Source organism: Falco punctatus, assembly GCF_963210335.1.
Source record: "Falco punctatus genome assembly, chromosome: Z".
In the NCBI taxonomy this organism is placed as follows: Eukaryota; Metazoa; Chordata; class Aves; order Falconiformes; family Falconidae; genus Falco; species Falco punctatus.
This window is the reverse complement of record NC_137586.1, coordinates 36,712,856-36,734,390: the sequence shown is the minus strand read 5'-3', so window position 1 is coordinate 36,734,390 and position 21,535 is coordinate 36,712,856. Positions and strand designations below refer to the sequence as shown.

The window sequence follows — 21,535 nt, the reverse complement described above, 5'->3', positions numbered from 1 at the left end:
TTGCTGAAGTGCGGTCAGAGGCTTGAACTGCAGATTGTTACCACACCAAATGTCAAAGGCAGCTCCATTAAGTTGCCTGACAATCTAATCCAAACCCCGTTAAAATCAAGAAAATGCACTTACAAGTTCAATAGGTTTTGGATGAAGCTGTTGCGTATTTCTAAAGGTGTTCCTATGAAGCTCATTGCTATTGTGGTTAAGTGCCCTTACTGAAGCAAAGGCAAATCATGCAGAGCTATCACAGGCCAGTACCAACTCCCTGCCCAGTTCTTTACCACCTCTGAAGTGAGCTGATTTTTGTATTCTCTTTATGCGTTTAGCATAAAAAAGTTAGCAACAAAAAGCCAGAATAATAACAGCTAATCCCTAGTTGGCCGAGCCTGTACTGTTTTCTGGCATAAGATACCATGGTTCTGCTCAGAAGTAAAGATTCCATATTACAATTTAGGCTGACGTCCCATACTTCATGCTGAGTTTGATTCTCCCCCCGCCCCCCCCCTCCCACTTTTACTCTGCTGACAGCAAGTGAGTTGGCAAAACTGAAAAACAGGGATATTCCTGACTCTGAGATACATTTGCAAAATATTTTTTACAGGACCCTGCAAGAAAAAAGATGGTCATCAAATTAGCAGAATAACTTCTCATGTATCATTTAAAGGCATCAGGCTGAATGTCCCACAACAGGAGTTGGAACTAACTCGCTGAGTGCGTGCATGAATGTTATGTGTGTATGTGTTCCCCTTGTAGACTTGAACTTTGGCTCAGTTTAGCAGATTTTTCCAGAAATAAAACTGGACCAGCAATGACAGGTTCTGCTTCAGCCCTGCTAGCCTGGAAATGCCCTGAAGTAAGAAGTTTTCATAATAATTTCTATTCAGTATTAAGAAACTCTGGGCAGGAAATAATGTAATAAAGCAAGCTTGCAAATCTAGCCAATTATAAATAAATCTCTGTTTTTCAAAGGGCATGTCTGCAGTTCAAACACAAGAAGTTCTGAGAATCCGAAAAAAACAAAGTTGCCCTTCACATGGATATTAATGTGGGGCTCAATCTGGGACTTGTGTTGATTGTCACCGCTCAGCTGAAAGAAGTTTTGGATCAGAGTCAGTGTTTCAAGTGGGTCCAAAATCCTGTTTTACAATCAGGATGAAGAGCTTTTGTACTCCTTAAATTATTGTGGAGAGAACAAGCTCCAGGCTGTACAGCGAACTGGAATCAGACTGGTGTCTCTGATACAGGGACTTGCTACTCTGCCAAAGTGGTATCTGCGCTTCAGTTCACTAACACCTTGTGGTGACAGTTCGCAGCCTCAGCACTTTTCTGGCACAGCCTGCCAACATTACCCTGTGACAGGCAGTCTTGTGCAGCACCAAGCACTAGGCACAATCCTCCCCTGTCCCAAGGAATTTAGGTGCAAGCACACCACAATCAGCAACTGTAAATGAAGACTGTAAGATGATTTTCACAATGGCAAAGCAATTTGTGCTGGTAACAGTAGGCTCAGAGACATGTGCAATCAATGTGTTTGATTGGCATTTGAGCCAAAGACAACTTGCAACCGTTCAGACAGGGTAAGCAAACTTTAGCCACTGATCAGTAGTGAAATTGTTAAATGTAACCACTGGAGTGACTGAGATCCGCCTTGCAACACACTAAGCACGTGGCTGACCAGCTCAGTGATTTGTTGCTGCTGCCTGATCAGCCACTGATCTACTGGAACCAATTTGCAGATCCTGCTGGGTATCTGCCCCATCAGTCTGGCATTCCCAGCTAGCCAGGGTTCTCTGCTATTACTATTTTTAAACCCACAACAAGACCCTCATGGAGCCTCACCTGACCAGCACAGCAGCCACAATACCTTGAGAATCAGTGGTTCAGCCAAAGCTCTAGAAACAAACAGCAAACACCCAGCATCAGAAGGAACTCAAGAGAAATTCCTATTTCTCATGTTTCCCTCAGGGAAAAGAATAAAGGTAACCTTATTCTGAAACCTCCCTTGATTTAAAAAGAAGCAATTAAATCAATTTTAAAGATACAACTTCTAAATGAAGATTTATAGAGTCATTAAAATCTTGCATGTGGGAAAAGACAACTCCTACCCTTATATGCAAATTTCATTAGAAGGAATCTCCCTACATAAAAAAAGATTAATTTTTTCAGGTTCAGTTGTACATAACAAGCCCATTTATTGGGCCAACACAGGAGAGCCCACAGATGTGGAAACGAAGCCATATCTAGTTCTTTCTCTGATGATAGAAAAATCCAAACACTGCCATTCTGTAAGGAGCAAATTTAGACAGAATTAAGTTCCAAGAGTTTATAAACAGATGACAAGATGAAGAAAAGAGGCTTTTGTAATTGTCCGTATTCACTTATCCATTTAATTTTTACTTTTATTTGGTTTTGGCCAGATTTGGGTTCACGTGTCCATATTCTGCCAGAGTAAGGATGACTTTCTGCTTTATTCTTGCATGCTTGTGCTCTTATTGATGGAGTAGAACAAAAAACCCTAACTTTTTTTAGTCAGTGCTCTATAGCAGGTTGTTATTAAAATGCTTCATTTTCTCCAGATGAATTGCATATATTGTCTGGATAGATAGCTTGCTTAGCATTTCCAGGGGAAAGAATTGCCATGTTATGTGGAAAATGAAAATACTACAACAAAAGATTGCAAAGGCTATTTTAAGTCAAAACTCATAAAGGCAGCTCTCCTTCAGCTTCCTTAGAACAATGTGCTTGAGAAACCAAAAGTAAATTCAACAAAGTTTGCCCTCTGGACCCTTTCTTTTCTCCTAGGCTATGAAACACTAAACTGTAAAAGGATTTAATTGGTACTTGTGACACATTACATTTGACTGTAATCCTTTGTAAGCTCTGGTGACTTCATGACATCAGACCTCTCTTCTGTTTGGTGTAAAAGGTTCCTTCTCTCAGACAGGCTTCTTTTGATGACAGGAGCCAGTCCTCTGTCAGTGGGGATCCAGCTGCAGTGCTTTGGTACTAACAGCACCAGCACAGACTTTCTGGTGCTTCAGGCAGTTGCACCATCTGTGCTGTCAAGGAACAGACTTCACCAATGGTTCAACCACTTGAGAGATACAGCTCGTCCCCAAGCCACTGCTGAATGGGCTTAGTCTATATGGTATTCCAACCTGCTGCTCAGTGTGTAAAAGGGTGCATGCAGGCTCTGTGAGAAGGCACTTGAAATGACAGAGGAAACTAGCTAAAGTGCCTGCAACCCTTCTGTCCTGGATCTTCACGGTAGCTGGAAGTCTGGCCACAGACTTCAGTGAGAATCACACATCTGTTTTGATGGGAACTGTCAAAATTGCCCAGCCAGTGTGGAAATCTTGCCATCTTCATATAGTGCTAAACCCTCTGTGCCACTCTACACACTTCAGGTTTTTAGGTGTGCTAAGAAAATACGACACAGATGACTTCCTGGTAACTTTAACAGACCTCTTGGGAGTCTCCAAGCAGCTCTTTTGAATTTCTTCTTTTTGTTAAGGTCGTAAATTACAGCATGCTTCCCCCCCAGCAAAGAGATGTTCTCTGTGTTCTGCTGGTCAAATACATACCCACGGCAGACAGCAGACAGTTTGTACTGTCTGGTACTGCTTCTGCTGAAAGACTAGAACAAAGTACCTTTGCAGTGGTGCTGATCTCTATTGTACCATAAAGTGGAAAGCTGATAGCTCAGGGCAGGGGAGTGCAGTTCTAATAATGTAAATGCAGATTCTTTCACACAGTAAACATACCCCCATTTCCATTTCCTTGCCACTCTCTGACATGAAAATGTTGTTACCTGGCATGATTACAGCAAATTAAGCATTTGGCTGTTACACTTATGACTCATTAGGTTATCCACCCCACTCCTTTCTGTGTGCTGGAAAGATGTCATGCTGGGGGAAAAGCTACTTCTTTCACCTCAGAACAATGATACTCATCAATAAGGAAACAAACCTAAGATTGTTATCCATAGAATATGAGACAGATGAGGACGGAGAGCACTAGACAAAAGTTCAAACAGCAGTTCAGCTGTTCAGTGGACCCAGTTCAAAAGCACCTGACCATCAGAAATAAAGAATCCAGTACTTTCTGAAATGTTATCTCCAAAGAAAGCATCTAGATTTGAATACACTCCACAAAAAGGTGGAGTGTATTGAATTTTGAGCTTAATTTTGAGCATTTAGACCCAGAAGCTTGATGCAGATATCAGAAACTGAAAAGGCATTATAATCGTAACACCAAAAGTCTGGGCTAAATTGCAAGACAACTTAGAACTGATCCTGTTGTAATACCTTCTACATACTTGAGGAAAAATAAGCATCATCTTGCCTAGATAATATAGTCATTATTACACCTTTTGCATTTTTCTTCTGGTGATTTATAGCCAGAAAATATAAAAAAATAAAATATATCTACAAACAGGAGTCAGAAATAGCTATAACTACAGGAGACTGAAATCCCAGCAACGTGTAAATACCTAGACCTTTTTTCTCCCAATGCTTTTCTTTGTTTTAACCTGACTTCTGTCATAGCCTTGGCAGAAGAAAAAGATTATTATTGCAAGCTATTATGGGGGACTGAATGCCTTTAACAATGAATGTACACTGGTAGAAACACAAATGATGCCTGTTTGTAGACATTTAATGGAACAAAGGTCACTCATTTCTTTACTTTGCCATCAAACAGACAATTGAACAGGCACTTGTGTGAATGTAAAAGAGCAACACAGGTAAAAAAACTCTTTCTGGAAATTATTGTATCTCAGAGTTTTCATAGTTAGATAATATGACAAATTAAAGTGCATAAAAATGGGACCTTATCAAAATAAGCATGTGATCCCTAGTGCTGCTGGTAGTAGGCATGGATGAGAATGGTCTCTAATATCAGAACAATGAGTGCTGCAGGGTGGAAAAATGCAGGTCATTTTCTTCCAGGGCTTCAGACAGGGCAAGAAAGACTTCTGACCTTCACCTTCCTCAAAACTGGAGTTGACTTGAAGGGTCTGATACGCAAACATATCAGACTCCAAGCAAAGGAACAACTAGGAATGACCATGGGTCCAGGTGCCAATTTCCAGAGCAGTGACCCAGGTGCATTCCACAGTGACAGTCGGAGCCTGAGGCAGTTTCATGAGCCTTCAAGAGCCTGCTGAGGGGACCACCTAATCCATGTTTTTGAAAATCCATGGTTTACCTGCATCAAACAAGTTTACTGTGCCAGTGAGTACAATATCTACACACCAAACACGCCAAAGACAGTGTTAAGTAACACTGTTATCCTGATTAGCTCTATATTTGGGCTGAGCTAGAAACAGGAAAGGATCCCTGCAACAACACGGATTATAAACGGACTGGAGAAAGAGAAACTGTCCATCCTGAAATCATGATAGACAGGCCATATAGCACAGTCACCTATTTAGAGAGCAGGTTTTTCCACTCTTCTGATACTATGCACTAGCCAGTGTAGCCTCTGTCTCTGATGAGAAAAAATTAGAAGCACACATGTGTATATATAGCTATTTCAGTATTTGTATATATAGAACATAACAATTTGGTAACTATACAGTGGGGAAAACTATTTAACAAAATATATCTTCATTGTAGTAAAGTCTGCAAAAGGTTTGTGAAGTTAGATACGGGAGAAGATCAGGTGTGTAAGTTTCTAGCTCCTGTATAATGACAGAAGTTCCTATTTATCACATTTTGTATTTATGTTATTATTTCACCTATTAAATTCCAAACCCTAACTAACAAAGTAGCATATGACCATCCAGAAGTTGATTTTTGCCTTACATTAAAAATATGTTTATAATTGGTGAATCTAAATTCATAATCAATTTCTTTGCCTATCATAGATATATAACAGAAAATAAGTAATATAAAACCAGTAAGCAACAGTGCTTAATACTAATATTTCAAATGAAAGTGTTTTATTTGTGAAGAAGCTGTATGAAACTATTGTCAATACACTTCTGGCAAAATATTCTTAACACAGTGCATTCACTGCCTCAGTTTGAGATGAATGACAGAATTGGAAATTCAGCTGAGTTTTGTTTGCTACAATTCTATTGGAGTATTGAATTCAAAAATAAACAAGCTGCAGCAGGCCATCACACTTTTAAAAATCATCTTTTCTAATATTTTTTAAAATCAGTGGTTTTAAGCTTGTGCCCTTAGTATACTGGGGTCTGTAGACTGACCACTTGCACTGTCTGTTAAAGGTAACTAAGGAAACTGAATTTGTTATCAGCTGACTTCAATTCACTGTCTAATGAAGTGAACATGAAGCCTAACAGGGAAAAGTCGTAGTAATCGATAAATCAAAGAAGTTAAAAACTGTCTAGTAGTAGCTGATAGTAGATCTGTAAAGACCAATTTAATACTATCATAAACAGTAGACGCTAAGATAAACATTTCTGGGATGCAGCTCTCTTTAACCAACAACTAAAAGCGAAAGAGGGGAGGTTTTGGGAGAAGAAACAGAAGTGCTTTTCCCAATCCCAAACAACCTTTATGTAGTAACAAGTTTACTTAAACACGTTCTTAGAAATACCCAGCTTTTTTATCGTTCCATCTAATCCTTCTATAAGAGCTGTAATATGATTGATTACGTTATTCCACTATATATGAAAAAATTCTGTGGTCTTTAATAAAAACAACAACAACAATAGTAGTAGTAATAATAATAACAACAATAATCTTCATCATCATCATCATCATCATCATCATCATCATCATCATCATCATCATCATCATCATCATCATCTAATTAGGATCAGAGTTGATTTTCCAACAGCAGAACAGTCTGAAACTGCTGTAAATTATTCCAGGTTTATGTTGAAATAACAGAAAGCAAAAGTAGACCTCTTTTATCTTGATTCTTTGCAGAAATGTAAAGGTTTTGATAGGTCTTATACACCTGCATGTATAAGAAACCAGTCAGTGTTTAACATATCCCAGACAGAGGTTTCACCAATTTCTTGGGCTAGTAAGACTCTTTCTGAGTCTTTAACAGGCACCATTCAACTAAATGTTGCTATTAATTGTAGCATAATTTTTTTCTCCAGGCTTTTGCAATAAAATTTATATCATCTTTCAGAAACAGTGGCTACACTTCTTGCCTTTGATGGGACACCTCACATCATTGCACCCTTTCAGCAGTTAGCTAAAAGGGAGTGTTCTGGTTCGGACATTTTTGATATCTAACCTTTCAATATAACAATGATATGAGCTTTGTAGAGGCCGATTTTTCATAGAGAAGGACACCTGTTGTCCTGTGCTGTGGCTGAAGTGTTTAAAGCAAAACCCCAAATTACACACTTTGCTGTGGCTTGTATTGCAGGCCAAAAACCAAAACCCACCCCAAAAGTATATGAAAAGAGGAGATGCCTGTGAGAATGGAAGGGAAACAACACTTCACGAACAGGGAAACTGCCATATTTTCACTTTCCTGGTTTCTGTGAAGCTGGGCTTCATAGGAGGGGAGGAGGAAATTACAGCAGAAGAGGAGGGCCATTCCATATGTGTAAGTCTTTCTAAAGACTGCCCAGACTGCAAGCACCTCATCCATGAATGTGACTTCAGGGAAGCAACGCTCATTTACATCTTGTGGGGATTTGGCTATGATATTGATGGGACCTACTTTTTGGAAACACTGTACAGCATCTTACTGTCTGGCCACATATTTAATGAAAAACACTAGTTATTAAAAAAAAAGAATAATATTCTGATCTGGTGCTATACTGAAACATGCAGGTTCTGCCATTGGTGCTGGAGATAGAGGCAGCTTTGCATAATCCTTGATTAGCCATCTGAAAAAGCAGAGGCTTTTCTTGTTCTTCCTTGTCAGAGTTAACAAAAGGAACTTTTGCGGAATTTACACAAGCAGAAGATAAAAACTAAATTGAGAGAGAACCAAGTGTGAAGACCATGATAACAGGCAGAACAAGTGAAAGGGATAAGAAAAACAGAAAAAAGCCCCAAATGAAAATGGAGTATTTCCCCTTCAGCAGAAACAGAGAGAGGAATCCAAGATTTTTTGATTGTGGCAGGAAACTGGCTAACAGGAAGGAGATTTTGGTTTCATTAGTAAGAGACCCAATAGGTTTCATAGGTTATTGGTGTTTGGGGCACAGGCCTTTCAAAACGTGAGGGGCCATACTCCTGTACCCAGTGCTGCAACCTGGCTAACATTTGTCTAAAACCTGAAGTGTGGAAGTGTGAGGGAAGAAAGACTTGCTCCAACAGGCAGCTGCTTGGCTGAGCAAGAAAGGGAGAACACCCAGTTAGAGATATGGCAGGCAGCAATGGGGACATATCAGGAAAGGTCACAGTCCACAACCAAATGAAGTCATACGTGAGACAGGATAAAAAATGTGTAGTGACAGAAAACAAAACAGATGACTTGGCAATCACAGAAGCTGAGAAGTCCACACATTTACCAAATCACAGTATAATTTTGGTGACCATCAAATAAGGCTGGCTCTTCATCAGGCTGTTGTGTAATGAAGTGAATGAAAGATGACAGAATTTTTCTTCGGGTGAATTTCCAGCAATCTGCAGATAGTACTGTGGTCTGTAATAACACCTCTGGAGCAGGAGCCTCTTGGAAAACAGAGGGTGGTGGTAGCTGCCAGACTGTCTGGCCCCTCAGATGACTAAGAAATGGATGCTCCAGAGATCAGACCAAATCCTTGTTAGAAGCAAGGGCATTCAGTTTAACTATCATATTTTCCCCTGAAAACATCCACTTTCTTTTATAATTCCTAGATGTTTTAGTAGAGTTTACTAGAACAGAAAGAAATGGGGTGGGGGTGGGATGGATGGGGTGGAGGGAGGGTTATATATACTGCTACCCAGTTTAGTTCCTGTCAGAATCTGACAGCAATTTTCATTCTTTCTGAAGAGCCAGCTACTTCCTTCTGCTTGTGCAGCCTTCTCACACAAGAAAAAAAGGGAAAAGTCAACACCTTTCAAAGCTGCAAAAAATGGAGAAAAGAGAATTAGGACACGTGCAAAAGTTTCAGCTCTTTCAAGAACAACTAAGAAGAAAGAAGGGAAAAAAAAGAGAAAGAAATAGAGCAAGGTGGAGGTAAAAATAGGAGAGAAGGAAAGAAAGAAAGGAGAGGAGAAAGAAAGGCAGGAAGGAAGGAAGAAAGAAAAGAAATAAGAAAAAGTGGAAAGAATGAAGGAAAAATTGAGAAAAGATCCATGTTGTTTCCTTTTCAGAGTGATTAACGTTAGGTGTGAACTGCATGAAGCACAGTGGAGAAATCAAGTGTTTTAACACATGCTCAGTGCAGTGATTCCCTTTGTTTCTGTGATAGGAAAGGACAATCCTGATTTCAAATAAAAGCATAATATGAAATATTTTAAAAGAAATAGAATGGTCAGTTTTTCTGACATAGAAATGTAACTTTCAGATATGCAGTACTATAAACAGTGAATTTTTAGTGCTAATAACGGAGGTTTTTTAAAGCTTTTGTTCTCAGTGAATGTGAAGGTGAGCAGGAAACTTGTTTTTACTTCAGTACTCACAGTGATTAGTGAGTCTGAAATGCAGCTTCCACAAAAGATAGACAATTTCTTATGAGTTTCATGGGTGCAACCAAAGATCACTGGCAAATTGAGACCAGTAACTGCAGCTTTGTAACCTCAACTGCCATATGCAGAAACTGCTTACATTCTCAAAACTAAGGCACAGAAAAGGCAATACAATTAACTCTTCATTTCTGCGATTAACAACCTCAGGAACAGCTTGTGAGAACACAACAGGCCATGGGGCTGGCCCAGATTTTGCATGCTAAGAAATATCCCTGTGGTTAGTTCAGAGCTGGCACAGTTGTTGGATCCACTGGGCAAAATGCACTATGTCTATGTAAGCATACACTGATGTCACTTACTAATTCAGGATTCTTGCACAGATTGTAATTGAAGAGACATTCTTATTTGTTTTATAATTTTTTTTTAGCTGAAAGACATTAAATTCCTTCTTGGTTGCCAACTACAGTGTAAAAAAACATACCTAGGGGCGTAATCAGAACATACTATCAAATTCCATATACTTCTCTGTAATAAAGGCCCAGTCAAACGATCCTTGGATCAATGCAAGCCTGCTAGGATAGCAAATTTAAAGTTGCTTTGAGCAGTTTTGCTCTGAGCAATCCAGAAAATATACCTCTTCATCCATGACTCAGTATATACTTCTTGCAATGAACCTGTTAACAAACGTAATTCCACGTTTTAATCTTCACGACCTTAGACTGAATGCAAATCTCAGAAGACTGCATTTTTTGCAGTTGTGACAAATCATGCCTTTGTATTGTTACAGCTGTGTGTTGCACTGCCCTAAATTGCAGTTCCAGAGACATCTCATGAAAATGTTGTTGAACCCCCAAGATCATTACAAACCCTCACAAACTACTGAGAGCTGTGTTTGTTATGTCTACAGTGTGTTAGCCATTTTAGACAAGTGGTAGCCTGCAGCTACTACTGCAAATGCATAGAAATAACTTCTAAGATCATATTTTGTTTCCTCTGAAATTTACATACCTTCACCATTCTTACAGAAGAAAGTTTATTGACACAAATGTTACAGAGCAAGAATGCTCCATTTTGTTCTTCCATAATACTACTACGGTTTGCCATTCTTTTAAAAGACCCTTTATAAAAGGCACAGAAGAACATTGCTTTCAAAGAAGGTTCACCATTACGTCTGGCAAATTTCATACTGTTTAGCTTTCTGGGCTGTTTAGTTAGTATCAGCTATTGCTAATAGTGACATAGTAAAAAATATGTCCTAAAGCATATGATTAGGGCAAACCTATTTATGAACATTCTAATGCACTACCTCTACTGTCAAAAAGATTTGACTGGCTAGCAGGGATGCATTGTGACAAGAATACTTGCAGTTGCTTTAAATTTAACACCCTCCCAAAAATAAAGGAATTCACTGAAGGAATCCTGCATGAGCATTCATATTATTATTTTTTTTTTGACCATCCTAAAAAATGATGCAGTAATTGTAAAGTATAGGGGAAATATTCATGAAGAAACTGAATGCTGAAGATCCTGGAAAATATACATTAATTGCATTTATGCATTAAAAATTACTCTACCATTCTAAGCTATATAAGGAAAGGGTTAGTTTAACTGAAATTCCTCAGGGACAGTAGTGCTAGCATGCTTGTTTATTTTCAAAAGACTTACCTTAGACACAGAGACAGTTAAAAAATAGCATTAGTCTTCATAGTTGTAATAGTGCAGCTACCTTCAACCTCCCAGGAGTAAGAAGTGCCATGCGAATGTAATTTAATTTCTTTCAGTAGTGGATGCTTATGACCTCTGCTCCTAAGCAAAGGTTTTCTTGGAAAAGTATGCTTCATTTTTTGACCAAAACAGAAACCAGCCTGACACCGAGCCTGAATGCACTACTCCTAATTTGTAGACCACTATAGGCAGAATACTTTGAATCATTTTCCCATCCATATTCCTGTGACTCCAGCTAAGTTTTTAAAAGATTAAAAAACACAAAAGAAGACTGAAATTAGTGTGTCTCATTAGGCAATTCACAATTTTGAGAAACTTGTGCACTCAGCTGAAGTCAAGAGGTCTAGATGATTGCCTTCTTCAGATCACAAATGAGATTAGACTAGTAACTGCCTACTGTGTTTCACTTGCTGCAGGACTGCTTCTGGCTCGGAACAAAAAATCAAAGAGAAAGGAAACAGGGAGGAAAGATTTCAAAGGCACATGAAGTGGTTTAAAATACACTAGAAAGCCAACAACAAGTCTACAGAGATTTGAAGGTGACTGAGTAATGAAACATGAAGCTAGACTCAACCTTTTCTGAGATTCAGCTGTGTCCAGTGCTTAACAGAGATGGTGCAAATGTCCTCCCCTCTATCAGCCTGTAGCCTACATGTCATTCAGGAGACTAAAGTCTGACGTAGATAAGTTCAAAAGAGTAGCAGCACATAAGTGAAAGCACATGGGTAATAAAAACCAAATTAAGATGTCAATAAATTGGTTGAGTGATCAATAGACCTCCGTGCACTGTGACATGAAGGGTTGCAAAGTCCCCGTATCTCACTTCTAACAAACAAGGAAGCTGACCAGCTTGCTCAGTGCTGTAATCAATCAACAGTGGATTTTCCAGTTTAGGACCTCATCTGCTGCTATATGGTTTGTGACTTACAGAGAGCAATAACCCTCAAAGACAATGTAATTTCATAGACATGGAAAACTTTGGAATACCCAGATTAAAAGCTAAAGCATTGTTTTCCTACAGTGCTTTCAAATGAGATCTGCTACTGCCACTAACTCAACAAAACAGTTAAAAAACTGAGAATACATTCCTCTGAAAAAACCCAAGTTAACAGCATCAAGTGAGAAAAATAACCTCTAAAGTACATCTCTTCCAGACAGAGGTCAACTTAAGATAAAGAAAACAGATGATTAAAAAGAAAACCCTAAAATGATATGAGTATGGAGGAGGAAAGAGAGTGAGCATGTGAGAGAGAACTGAGCGGAGGGGTCATGAGGAAAGGCATTCGGGCAGGGCTTCTCTCCTTACCTGGCACAAGCCACTGATGCACATGTCCAGGGATTCAGTGTAGCACCGAGTCCCATCCAGAACTTTTGGTGCCAGCTCCACAACCAGATCTGCTCCTCTGGCCTGGCACTTCAGTGAGCATGGGTTGTCAGGGTCATTAGAGACAGGGAGCCACTCATAAAACTGTCCCTGGTACTTGACATCGTTGTGAGCAGAGCACTGCTGGGCGCGAAAATCACCTGCTTCTGGTGGGCAGTCCTGCATCAAGGGAAGGGGAAAAGGTCAGCGGGTCTGTTCGGGACAGCTGGTCACAGTCTCATGCAGCCAGCTGGGCTCCGCAGCTGCCAGATATAGAGAGTTTTCTGTTTAGACAAAGAAGACTGATTGAAATAGCTACAGCAACACATAATTCAACTGAATAATTATACCTTTCTTTCTTTCTTCTTTCCACACAAGTACTGAGAGAACATCAAGACCATGTGTAAATATGCTTAAGAAATAAGAAATGCATTGTATGTATCTTAACCACAGCCCTGAAATGCTCTTGCTGAATCTCTTTCCACGTGTGCACATATGTGGAGAAGTGTGTCCATGGCCACTCTCTTCCAGTCAAATTTTCCTCTTTGTTTGAAGAGGAAGAAAAAATAATTATGTGATTAAATTGTTTGTTTAGGTAAGCTCTCCTTTTTTGTTTGCCTTAGTGACCTAAATAATTTATTTATTGTATGTAGGTAGGGCAACAAGCATCAGAAAAATGTGATACATTATTTGCATTTCTTTAATGTAAGATTTTATAACTTGCGTAATTAGATATTATTATTTTACTGGGAAGACTTTTAAAATACCTTTTGTTAATCCTTCAGGAAGTTTGTGAGACTTAGAAATCCTACTCTGAGTTCAGTACACCCAATACAAAAACCAAAGACCACTTGTACTGCTTAAAGTCTCCTGTTGATGAGAACGTGAGGCTTTTCTTATTCACATATACTTTCTTACCATCATTTAGCATTGAAAACCATGAGTCAAGTTCTCAAGAGAGCAAGAAGACCTTCAAAATCATGAGACTTCAAGCAAAATAAACATGATTTCTTTTTATTTCCTTTCCAGTTTTTGGTCCTTGAAGAACAATATTTCAAGTTTTCCCGTGCAACCAACCACAAAGGCTAGAGAATCATTGTTTTTCTTAGAAGTAACCTGAATTACTCGCATAATTACAGGAATCAGGAGCTAAGTTTTAGGAAAAACATTAAACAGTATGAGAACTGTGACAAAAAAGAAAATGCCAGTAAATATGGCTGCCTCAGATTATTAAGGTGCCATAGTCCTCCACCTTGCTGCTATAAGGAAATCTGCTCCTCAATGATACCTGGTCAAATACCAGGTGGGATGAATACCTGTCATACCCTTTGCTTGAGACTGTAACATTTGGTTTTGGTAGAGACTAATAAACGTCGATTATAGACTTGGTAGGGAAGGATTTTGATGTATATACAACTAGGCAATAAGTTATAAGATGTCTGTATTCTCTGTCCTCAAACTACTTCATCCTATAGAAATTCAAGTATTGTTAATGATAACTTTATTCACAGACTACTTATCCTCCCAGCTAGGAAAGTCTTGCTGCTATTGAGGCAAAATATCTGAGGTTTAAATAATCACCTCTGTTTCTCAGATCTTTTTCTACACCTTCATTCACGAATGCTTTTCTGCCTCTTTGTAAATAGGGCAGCATTCACAGCTCTCAACACAAATGGCATGGGGGCCACATGTCACTGTGACATTAAAGGATTATTGTTTAGTAGAGTAAAACCTGTCTTAAAAATCAACTTTCAAATTCTCCTCCTGAAGAAAACTGGCAAACTTTTGGCTATAAATTTGTCATTCGTATACTCTTGGCTCAAACCCAGGATAACCAACCCAGTCCCTCATTCACAGCAGAGTGGCAATGTGGTTATGCCCATTCTGTTTGAATGTTCAGTGATGTTGGATCACACAACTCCAAACATTCCTTTTGTAGTGAACTACAAAAACATACAAGCTGTGGCCTTAAGCCACAGATCTTCAACTTATTTTCTTTGTAACATCAAAGCAAATTTTTAGTTAATTTGCTTGGTATTTGAGAGTGATGCAGCCCCAAAGTAATGAGGCGAGCTCCAATCAAAAGTTCTGCTAAATTGAAGGGAATAGTGTTCCTGCTACAGAGTGTTAAATGGATTAAGGTGTAAGGGAAAATTTGGATTTGGACTAAATCTTGCTCTAGAAAAATATATATCAAAGGGCAATAATCCAGAGCTCATTCATCCTTTTTGAAAGCAGAGGCTGAAAGTCCAAGCTTGTAAGGAATTTTACTGCTGGAGGACATAGACAGCAGACAGTTTTTCCATTCATATTTTATGGAAGATTTTTTTTTTTTTAAAGTAAAATATTGGGAATATTTCAGTTTGATTTTAAAATCTCCAGAAAAACCTAGTGGCAGTCAGGCCCTTTTTGCAGTCTGGGCAAAATGTTGGTACAGGACAAAGTTTGGACAGCAGCACAGACCAAAGAGAGGAGAGAAATATGTGGGAAATTCATTATTCCTCTATAGCTGTGTAATTAAAGAAAAAAGTGGTCCTTATGTTCTGCTTTTAAACAGAAGGTGAACAAGACAGTTACAGCCTGACCCAAGATCTGCTTTAGCTCTATTTTTTAATGGGGAAGAGATAAGCGAAGAGGAACACTGTGGTCTTATTTCCTGCCACAAAATATTCTGATGCATACCCTTCTCTGAATTTTTCTGTCCGTAAATGAACACAGTCAGGTCTATTGGCTTGGCGTAGGCTTGTGCAGAGATCCAAGCCAACCCTCTTGTTTGGTTCAAGCTTGGCTCTATCTTTGAAACTTCCTGGCTTGTGATAGCTTTGTTTTTACAAAGACAGAAAGGCCTAATGAAGAGCATGACATACAGAGTTCATAATCCTGCTTTGTACAGTATTCAATACTATGTTTGTTGTGTTGGATTTTATTTTTAAATCAAAGAAGGAAAAAAAGTACAGTCAACATAACAAGCATTCAGGACACGGCAGGTGACCAGGACCAATGTTAAAAACTTCCAATCTTTGATATCATGATCAAAATAAAACAATGGATTTAAATAGTAGAGCTTGTGTTTAAAAAGTTTTAATGTGAAACTCGAAGCCATTTGAGGAATACATTCAAGCAGTCAAAAATGCAGACATGCGTACTTATCTTGGCACACAGATGTGAAAAAAGGTCACAGTCTGGCCTGTCACTTTTCTCCTGCTGAAATTCTGAATGCTAAAGCTACGTCTTGAAGATCCCTTTCCTTCAGGGGGAAACCTTCCTTCCAGTTAAGAAAGCATACATACTTGCACCTACACACATAACGCTGGCATAACCTGTGTAATATTTATTCATACTAAAATGGACGATGTTAAGAGAAGTAGTGGTCTGAATATTACCCGTCATTAGACACAGATCACTGATACTGAAAAAGTAGGAACCGTGCAAAACTCGGTACTGCTTATTAACATCTTGTCCATGGTTTTGGTAGGCTTTTTTTTTAAACATACTATTTATTGTTGTATTGTAAGTCAGGGGGGATCACAGCCTCTTCAGGCCGGGCTTTGTGCAATCATATAATGAAAGACAAATATAAGTTCACAGCCTATAAATGAGCATTGCAGTTGCTGAAATAACAGGTAAGGCAAAGCCAGTGTTTTGTTGCATATTTATTCAAGCAATAAATTGTCATTTTCTTCTAAACACGTTGCACACCTTTAGATAGTGTTCGCTATTCTGAGGCAGTCTTGCTGTGCCTTGCTTCTGCAGTGCTGGCTCCTGGACAGGACAAACTACAGACACTGACTCCCCAAAGTCTTTTCCCCTTTGAAAAAAATCAGCCTGGTTTTGGTATGTCCATGGGAGCTTGGTGGAAGGGGATCCTCCACAGCTGCCAGCTAGCTAGCACTGCTGCATTGGCCTGAGTGAAGTTACGTTTTACTCCACCAAGGGGTCTGATCCTGGAAGCTATCTAACAGTGTGCAGTTTGTCTAGCTGCACAACAGATTGACAGGCAAAGGTGTGCCCACACTTTGAGACAGCGAGACGTCACAGACCAAGCCAGTGCAGCCATGAACCCAAGTTAGCATATCATTGCATGGGTTACGTAGTTCTGCAAGGTATTTAGCTAACCACATCCGCATGGCCTGTGTTTGGCTTGGAGCATGCAGCAGTGCTGGTGTCTGGCCGCAAAAGCACTGCAGTCCTGCTTCATTTTACTTCAGCTTTGGTGCTATATTCAAATCTGACTGGTTTTGTTTTCTTTTGGAAATTATCTGTGGGCCCCTGCAGACATGAGAAACCTCTGCCATTGTACACCTTGAAGAATGAGGAAAGACCTAATAAACTTGAAAGTCTCATCTAAGTCCATTTATCTTCACGCTTCCTATTCATTAAGTCTTTTTAGGGAAGAAAATTTCCAGTGAATGGGAAACAACTGTTCCTCCTCTGACTTTGTGAGTCCTAGATGGCTGTTTCATGACCTTTAGCCTGTGAAGGCTCATGAGATGTTCTTGAAACACTAAGCCTGTGTTGGATACCTGTAATCCTGTTCATCCTATCAGGTCAAGATTTACTCCACTGCAGTGAAAATATATGTATAATTTTAAAGATGATCAGAAACTCCTTTGATGTGTGAAACCTATTTTAAAATAAACACAGGTGTTTCATCTTCACCTCTTAGGCACCTAATGGCAGCCGTATTATCACGGCTTCATTTGCTTCCTCACATCCAAAATTTTTTCTTTTTAATTGACCTCCTATTTGACCCTATTGTAATTCATAATGTCCATGGAGTTTTGCCATGTTTGAATCCCATTCAAACATTTTCTATTAATCAATAAACCAGTGGAAAAGATAAGATGAATCCCAGATGTCCCTTGATGGTGATAGGTAGATCAGATTTCATGGGACAAAAGAGAGTCAGGCTTCTTAAAGTTTACTTAGTGGGTGAAATGTGGATGATCGTATCTAGGCTGCGATAGGTGGAACCAGTCAAAGAACCTTAAAACAGTTTACAATATGTATGCTTGTATATTTGCAGAGGCCAAGAATGATTTACTATACCTGGAGCTTTTCCTCATCGTGCAAAAAACGACTAACAACTGGACTACTCTGTTCAGCATCTGACAGTACAGCTTATTGAACCAGTTCCATGAAGTACGCATGGCATTTCAGCTGCGCTGATTTCCCGACGGAGAAAGAAAGCCTGAGGTCCTCAAGTAGGGGCTCGCCCAAGACTAAATAAGAACTTTAGATAAAAGTACAGAGACCTAAGAGATCTAAAGTGTTATGGAAACTCCACTTGGCCTTGAAGCCTTGTTGTGTGCCCGGCTTGAATCAAATTTCTTGCAGCCATATTTTTCACTAGTCTACTCCTGTGAACTTCTAAATACATTAGGATCACGCCTAGCTGCTTAGATGGAGAGGGGCTCATAGTATAGCTTTTGCTGACAACCCCGACACCGCAGTATCTGACAGAGAGAAGCATGAGAGAAATAATATGAACAAATTAAATGAGGGAATATCAGCAGATGCTTCTACTCTATTAAATAAACATGGAGTGGATATGATAGCTAAAATAGTCAGTGAATTATAAATCTAAACCTCCATGGATATTTGTCATCAAAAATATTTATAAAATCAATTTTTGACAAAAAAATGCCTTTTTTTTAAAAAAAACAAATTCCTATTTTTGGAAAATAAGTCAATACACAGCCTTTCATGTCTATTTAAAATTTTTGTTTGTTCCTACCTTTATAATACTAAAATGAAGAGTTTAAATTAGATACAGTAACTTGTATTTCAGATTGAAAAACCTCTAAATATTTCAGTCAAAAACTAATGCACCTACATAATATTGGAGTACACTTTCCTAAATGCACCATGGGTGCTACACTGGCAGATAAAAAAGATATATTAAAATAAAAAAAGAATATTATTATCAGAAATACTGAATTTAAACCTATGAATCATTCAGAGTCCTGAAAAGTCCTAAACAGTCCTGATATGCCACTGTCATGGAAGTGATCCAGGTTGTTCGGCCTACAAAGATCTGGATATATTTACATAGAAGGGCAGCAATGTTTTTCGGGTTTTTTTTTTGTTCTACTTTTCAATAACCAAAGTTTCATGGCTGCTGGCTGTGAAGATAGCAAATCTGGAAGTCAAAGCTTACTACCATCAGCAACAGATTAAAAACACTTGTTTTGAAGAAATAATTCCTAGATGACACAGTGAGACTTTAAAATGCACCCATTCAGAAATATGATGGTAGCTATTAAAATCCAGCATTTTGAAGAAGAGACTGTAGCCACAATAAATGATCTGAGTTTGGAAGAACTTCCTCTTAAAAATTAAACTGACATTAAGTAAACCTGGTTATATAAGCAGGTACATGTAGTGCTAATACTTTTTTTTTTTTTTAGCTATTATTTTTTCATTTTACTGCAAAAAGCAAACTGAGAGGTTTGATAGCAAAAGACTTCACATGGCCTTTCTAGCCACCAGAGGGTAGGAAAGTTAAATCCTGCTAATCATTTTTGTAGCTCTGAAAAAATTCTACCTGATGGTGATGGTTCTCATACACTTAAGCCAATGCTTCTGAGAATTATGCCCTTATATGGAAGTTTGGGTTTGACACTTTCCAACAGGCTGGGCTTTGGTGCACGGAAAGAGGAGTGTCATTTTGTTGAAAGTGAAGATGGGCAATACCAGTGCTGATGTGTACAAAATGCAGCATGAGCTGATAAGAAACAGGGGTGGAAGTAGCTTGTCTGAATGCAAGCCAAAAAATGTGGGATGTTGTTAAAGATGGTATTTCAGCCAAGTGAAGAAAGTGAGGTATATAAAAAAGAGCTGCAGGTGGTGTTAACAAATTTTTGTGGTCTGATTAATAGGATCTAACGTCTACAAATTTTATCTTAGTCTTAACAGAACAGCTCTAAAACTTATTGAAAGAGCTAGTAACTTTGTGCAGCTTCCATCATTGTCTGTTTTCATGTCAAACAGCAAAATCTCAAGAGCAGATTTATATGTAGTGTTCATCATCATGCTGGCAGGTATAAACAAGTAAATACAAAAAGCAAAGTCTTTTGGGAATGAAGTGCCAGTCTCCTCCTTCTAATTTTTTTTCTGGTCTGGTTCATAAAGCAGTACAATAAAACAAAAAGTATCAGGGAAAATAAAAATATTTTCAATCACAGTAAGGGTTTTGATAATTGAGAAGAATGAAGAGAGAAGGCATGAAGACAATACACATTCCAACAAAAATCCACATAGATTTTCTTGTAAATGGGGGAGAGAAAGCAAAAAACAGCATAGTGGCAGAAGGACTGAAAAAAGAGAAAAGACAAATGAGGTGGCATGATAGCCTGGTACAAAAGCTGGAGCGAACCTGGCAACTAAGAATATGCCTAGAAGAAGCAACAGAGAGCATTCTAGCTTGGGATAAAAAAAAACCCCAACCAACCGACTACTAAAATAATCCTACTCAAAGTTTGGAAATATTTTTTTTTTATTTTGCATAATGTTTAGTGTAACAACCCAGTTAGATACAAAGACTTTTTTTATTGTGTTCAGAGTGATTTTCTAAAGAAAAACAAATTACTCCCTGTCTCCCTCCCATGATTATATTCTAAAATGACTGGAAACATACTTGGAGTCAATATGAATAGTCAAAATAAAAAAAGCAGATGCAATTAAACCCTAAACCATCTTAGATTCCCTCATTCCTTCTTTTACTATTTACACGTGTGGGTTCATACCCATAATCTTTCTAGTGTCTGATCAACACCAGGCAAAGCAAGTGGTGAACACACTGAACAGGATTTGTTCTTCTAAGGGCTGCTCAGAAGCTTTATAGATAGCAGTATCAAGCTCTCTTTTAGTCTATACCACGCAAAATGGTTCATCTCTAATAATACAGGTCACTGAAGAAACAGGCATGTCACTCTCTTCCCTTGCCTCTCTTTTTCTTTATCTCATTCTTTTCTTCCCCCTTTCGGGATGAATTAAAACCAGCTGTAGCAAAATCTTGCAAATGACAGTGCCTATGAAAACGTGTTCATTGCCAGACTCCAAGAAGTATTCTTCCCATTCTCCAATTTCATCTTTGAAACACGGAGTTTGCTTTTAGTATACACGATTACCTATCCTTTCCTGTAAGGACAGCCATAGAAAAAAACCCCCATGCCTGTTCACAGAAAGGCAGTTTGCAGAAAATAAAAAGGCCGGTTATATTATGAACAGTAACACCAGTCCTCAAGCTATGCACAGGCTAATGGTAATGAAAGCTTATATTTCAGGACTCAATGACTTCCACAAGAATCAAAAAGGAATTTTCCACAAGGCATGATAGTTAGCCTCATTTGCAGAGGTGGAATCTGGAATCGGGGGTGGGGATGGGGATTTGCTCTCATTTTCCTTTAAAGCAACAGACTTTCATCTAACAGATTAAAATGTAGGTCTCCTTGAGCCTGGAAGTTTAGTCCTCCTGATTTTAAGTGCCTTTGTGGATGAAATCTTAAAAGGCAAAGTCTGAGTTTATAAAAATACACACACACAATATTGTGTGCCTTTTCCAGTGCAGAATGCCATGACAAGCCATGGGGTTAATGAGTTGTTTCCAAGGCTGTATTTGTGTGCACACATCCTTGGACTGTGGAGGCAAAGACAGTAGACCTCATTAAAGAGAAAGTATATTATTTTTTTTTTTCATTATTCTGAGAGACAAACAGTATTTCAGTAGTACAGCTACACAATTCAGTAACAGAATGGATTTCAGTGCAGATGCATATCCAGGGTTCCCAAACTGCTTCAGGTTTCCACTGGTGCCACACAAGGTATTTCAAAGTGGTACCTAGCCCCAGAAACATGGGGCTTGAGGACTGCCACAGCTGTGGCAAGATCTTCC

The 21,535-nt window shown here is 38.8% G+C and overlaps 1 protein-coding gene across 2 annotated transcripts in view; it reads right to left on the bottom strand.

The window, feature by feature from the left end:
- ADAMTSL1 (ADAMTS like 1) overlaps window positions 1-21,535 on the bottom strand; it is a 449,261-nt gene that overhangs the window by 134,774 nt on the left and 292,952 nt on the right. For both annotated transcript variants that reach the window (XM_080372870.1, XM_080372871.1), the window contains one exon: window positions 12,583-12,819. In XM_080372870.1, the coding sequence (XP_080228996.1) occupies window positions 12,583-12,819 (237 nt within the window). The remainder of the gene's footprint in view (window positions 1-12,582; window positions 12,820-21,535) is intronic.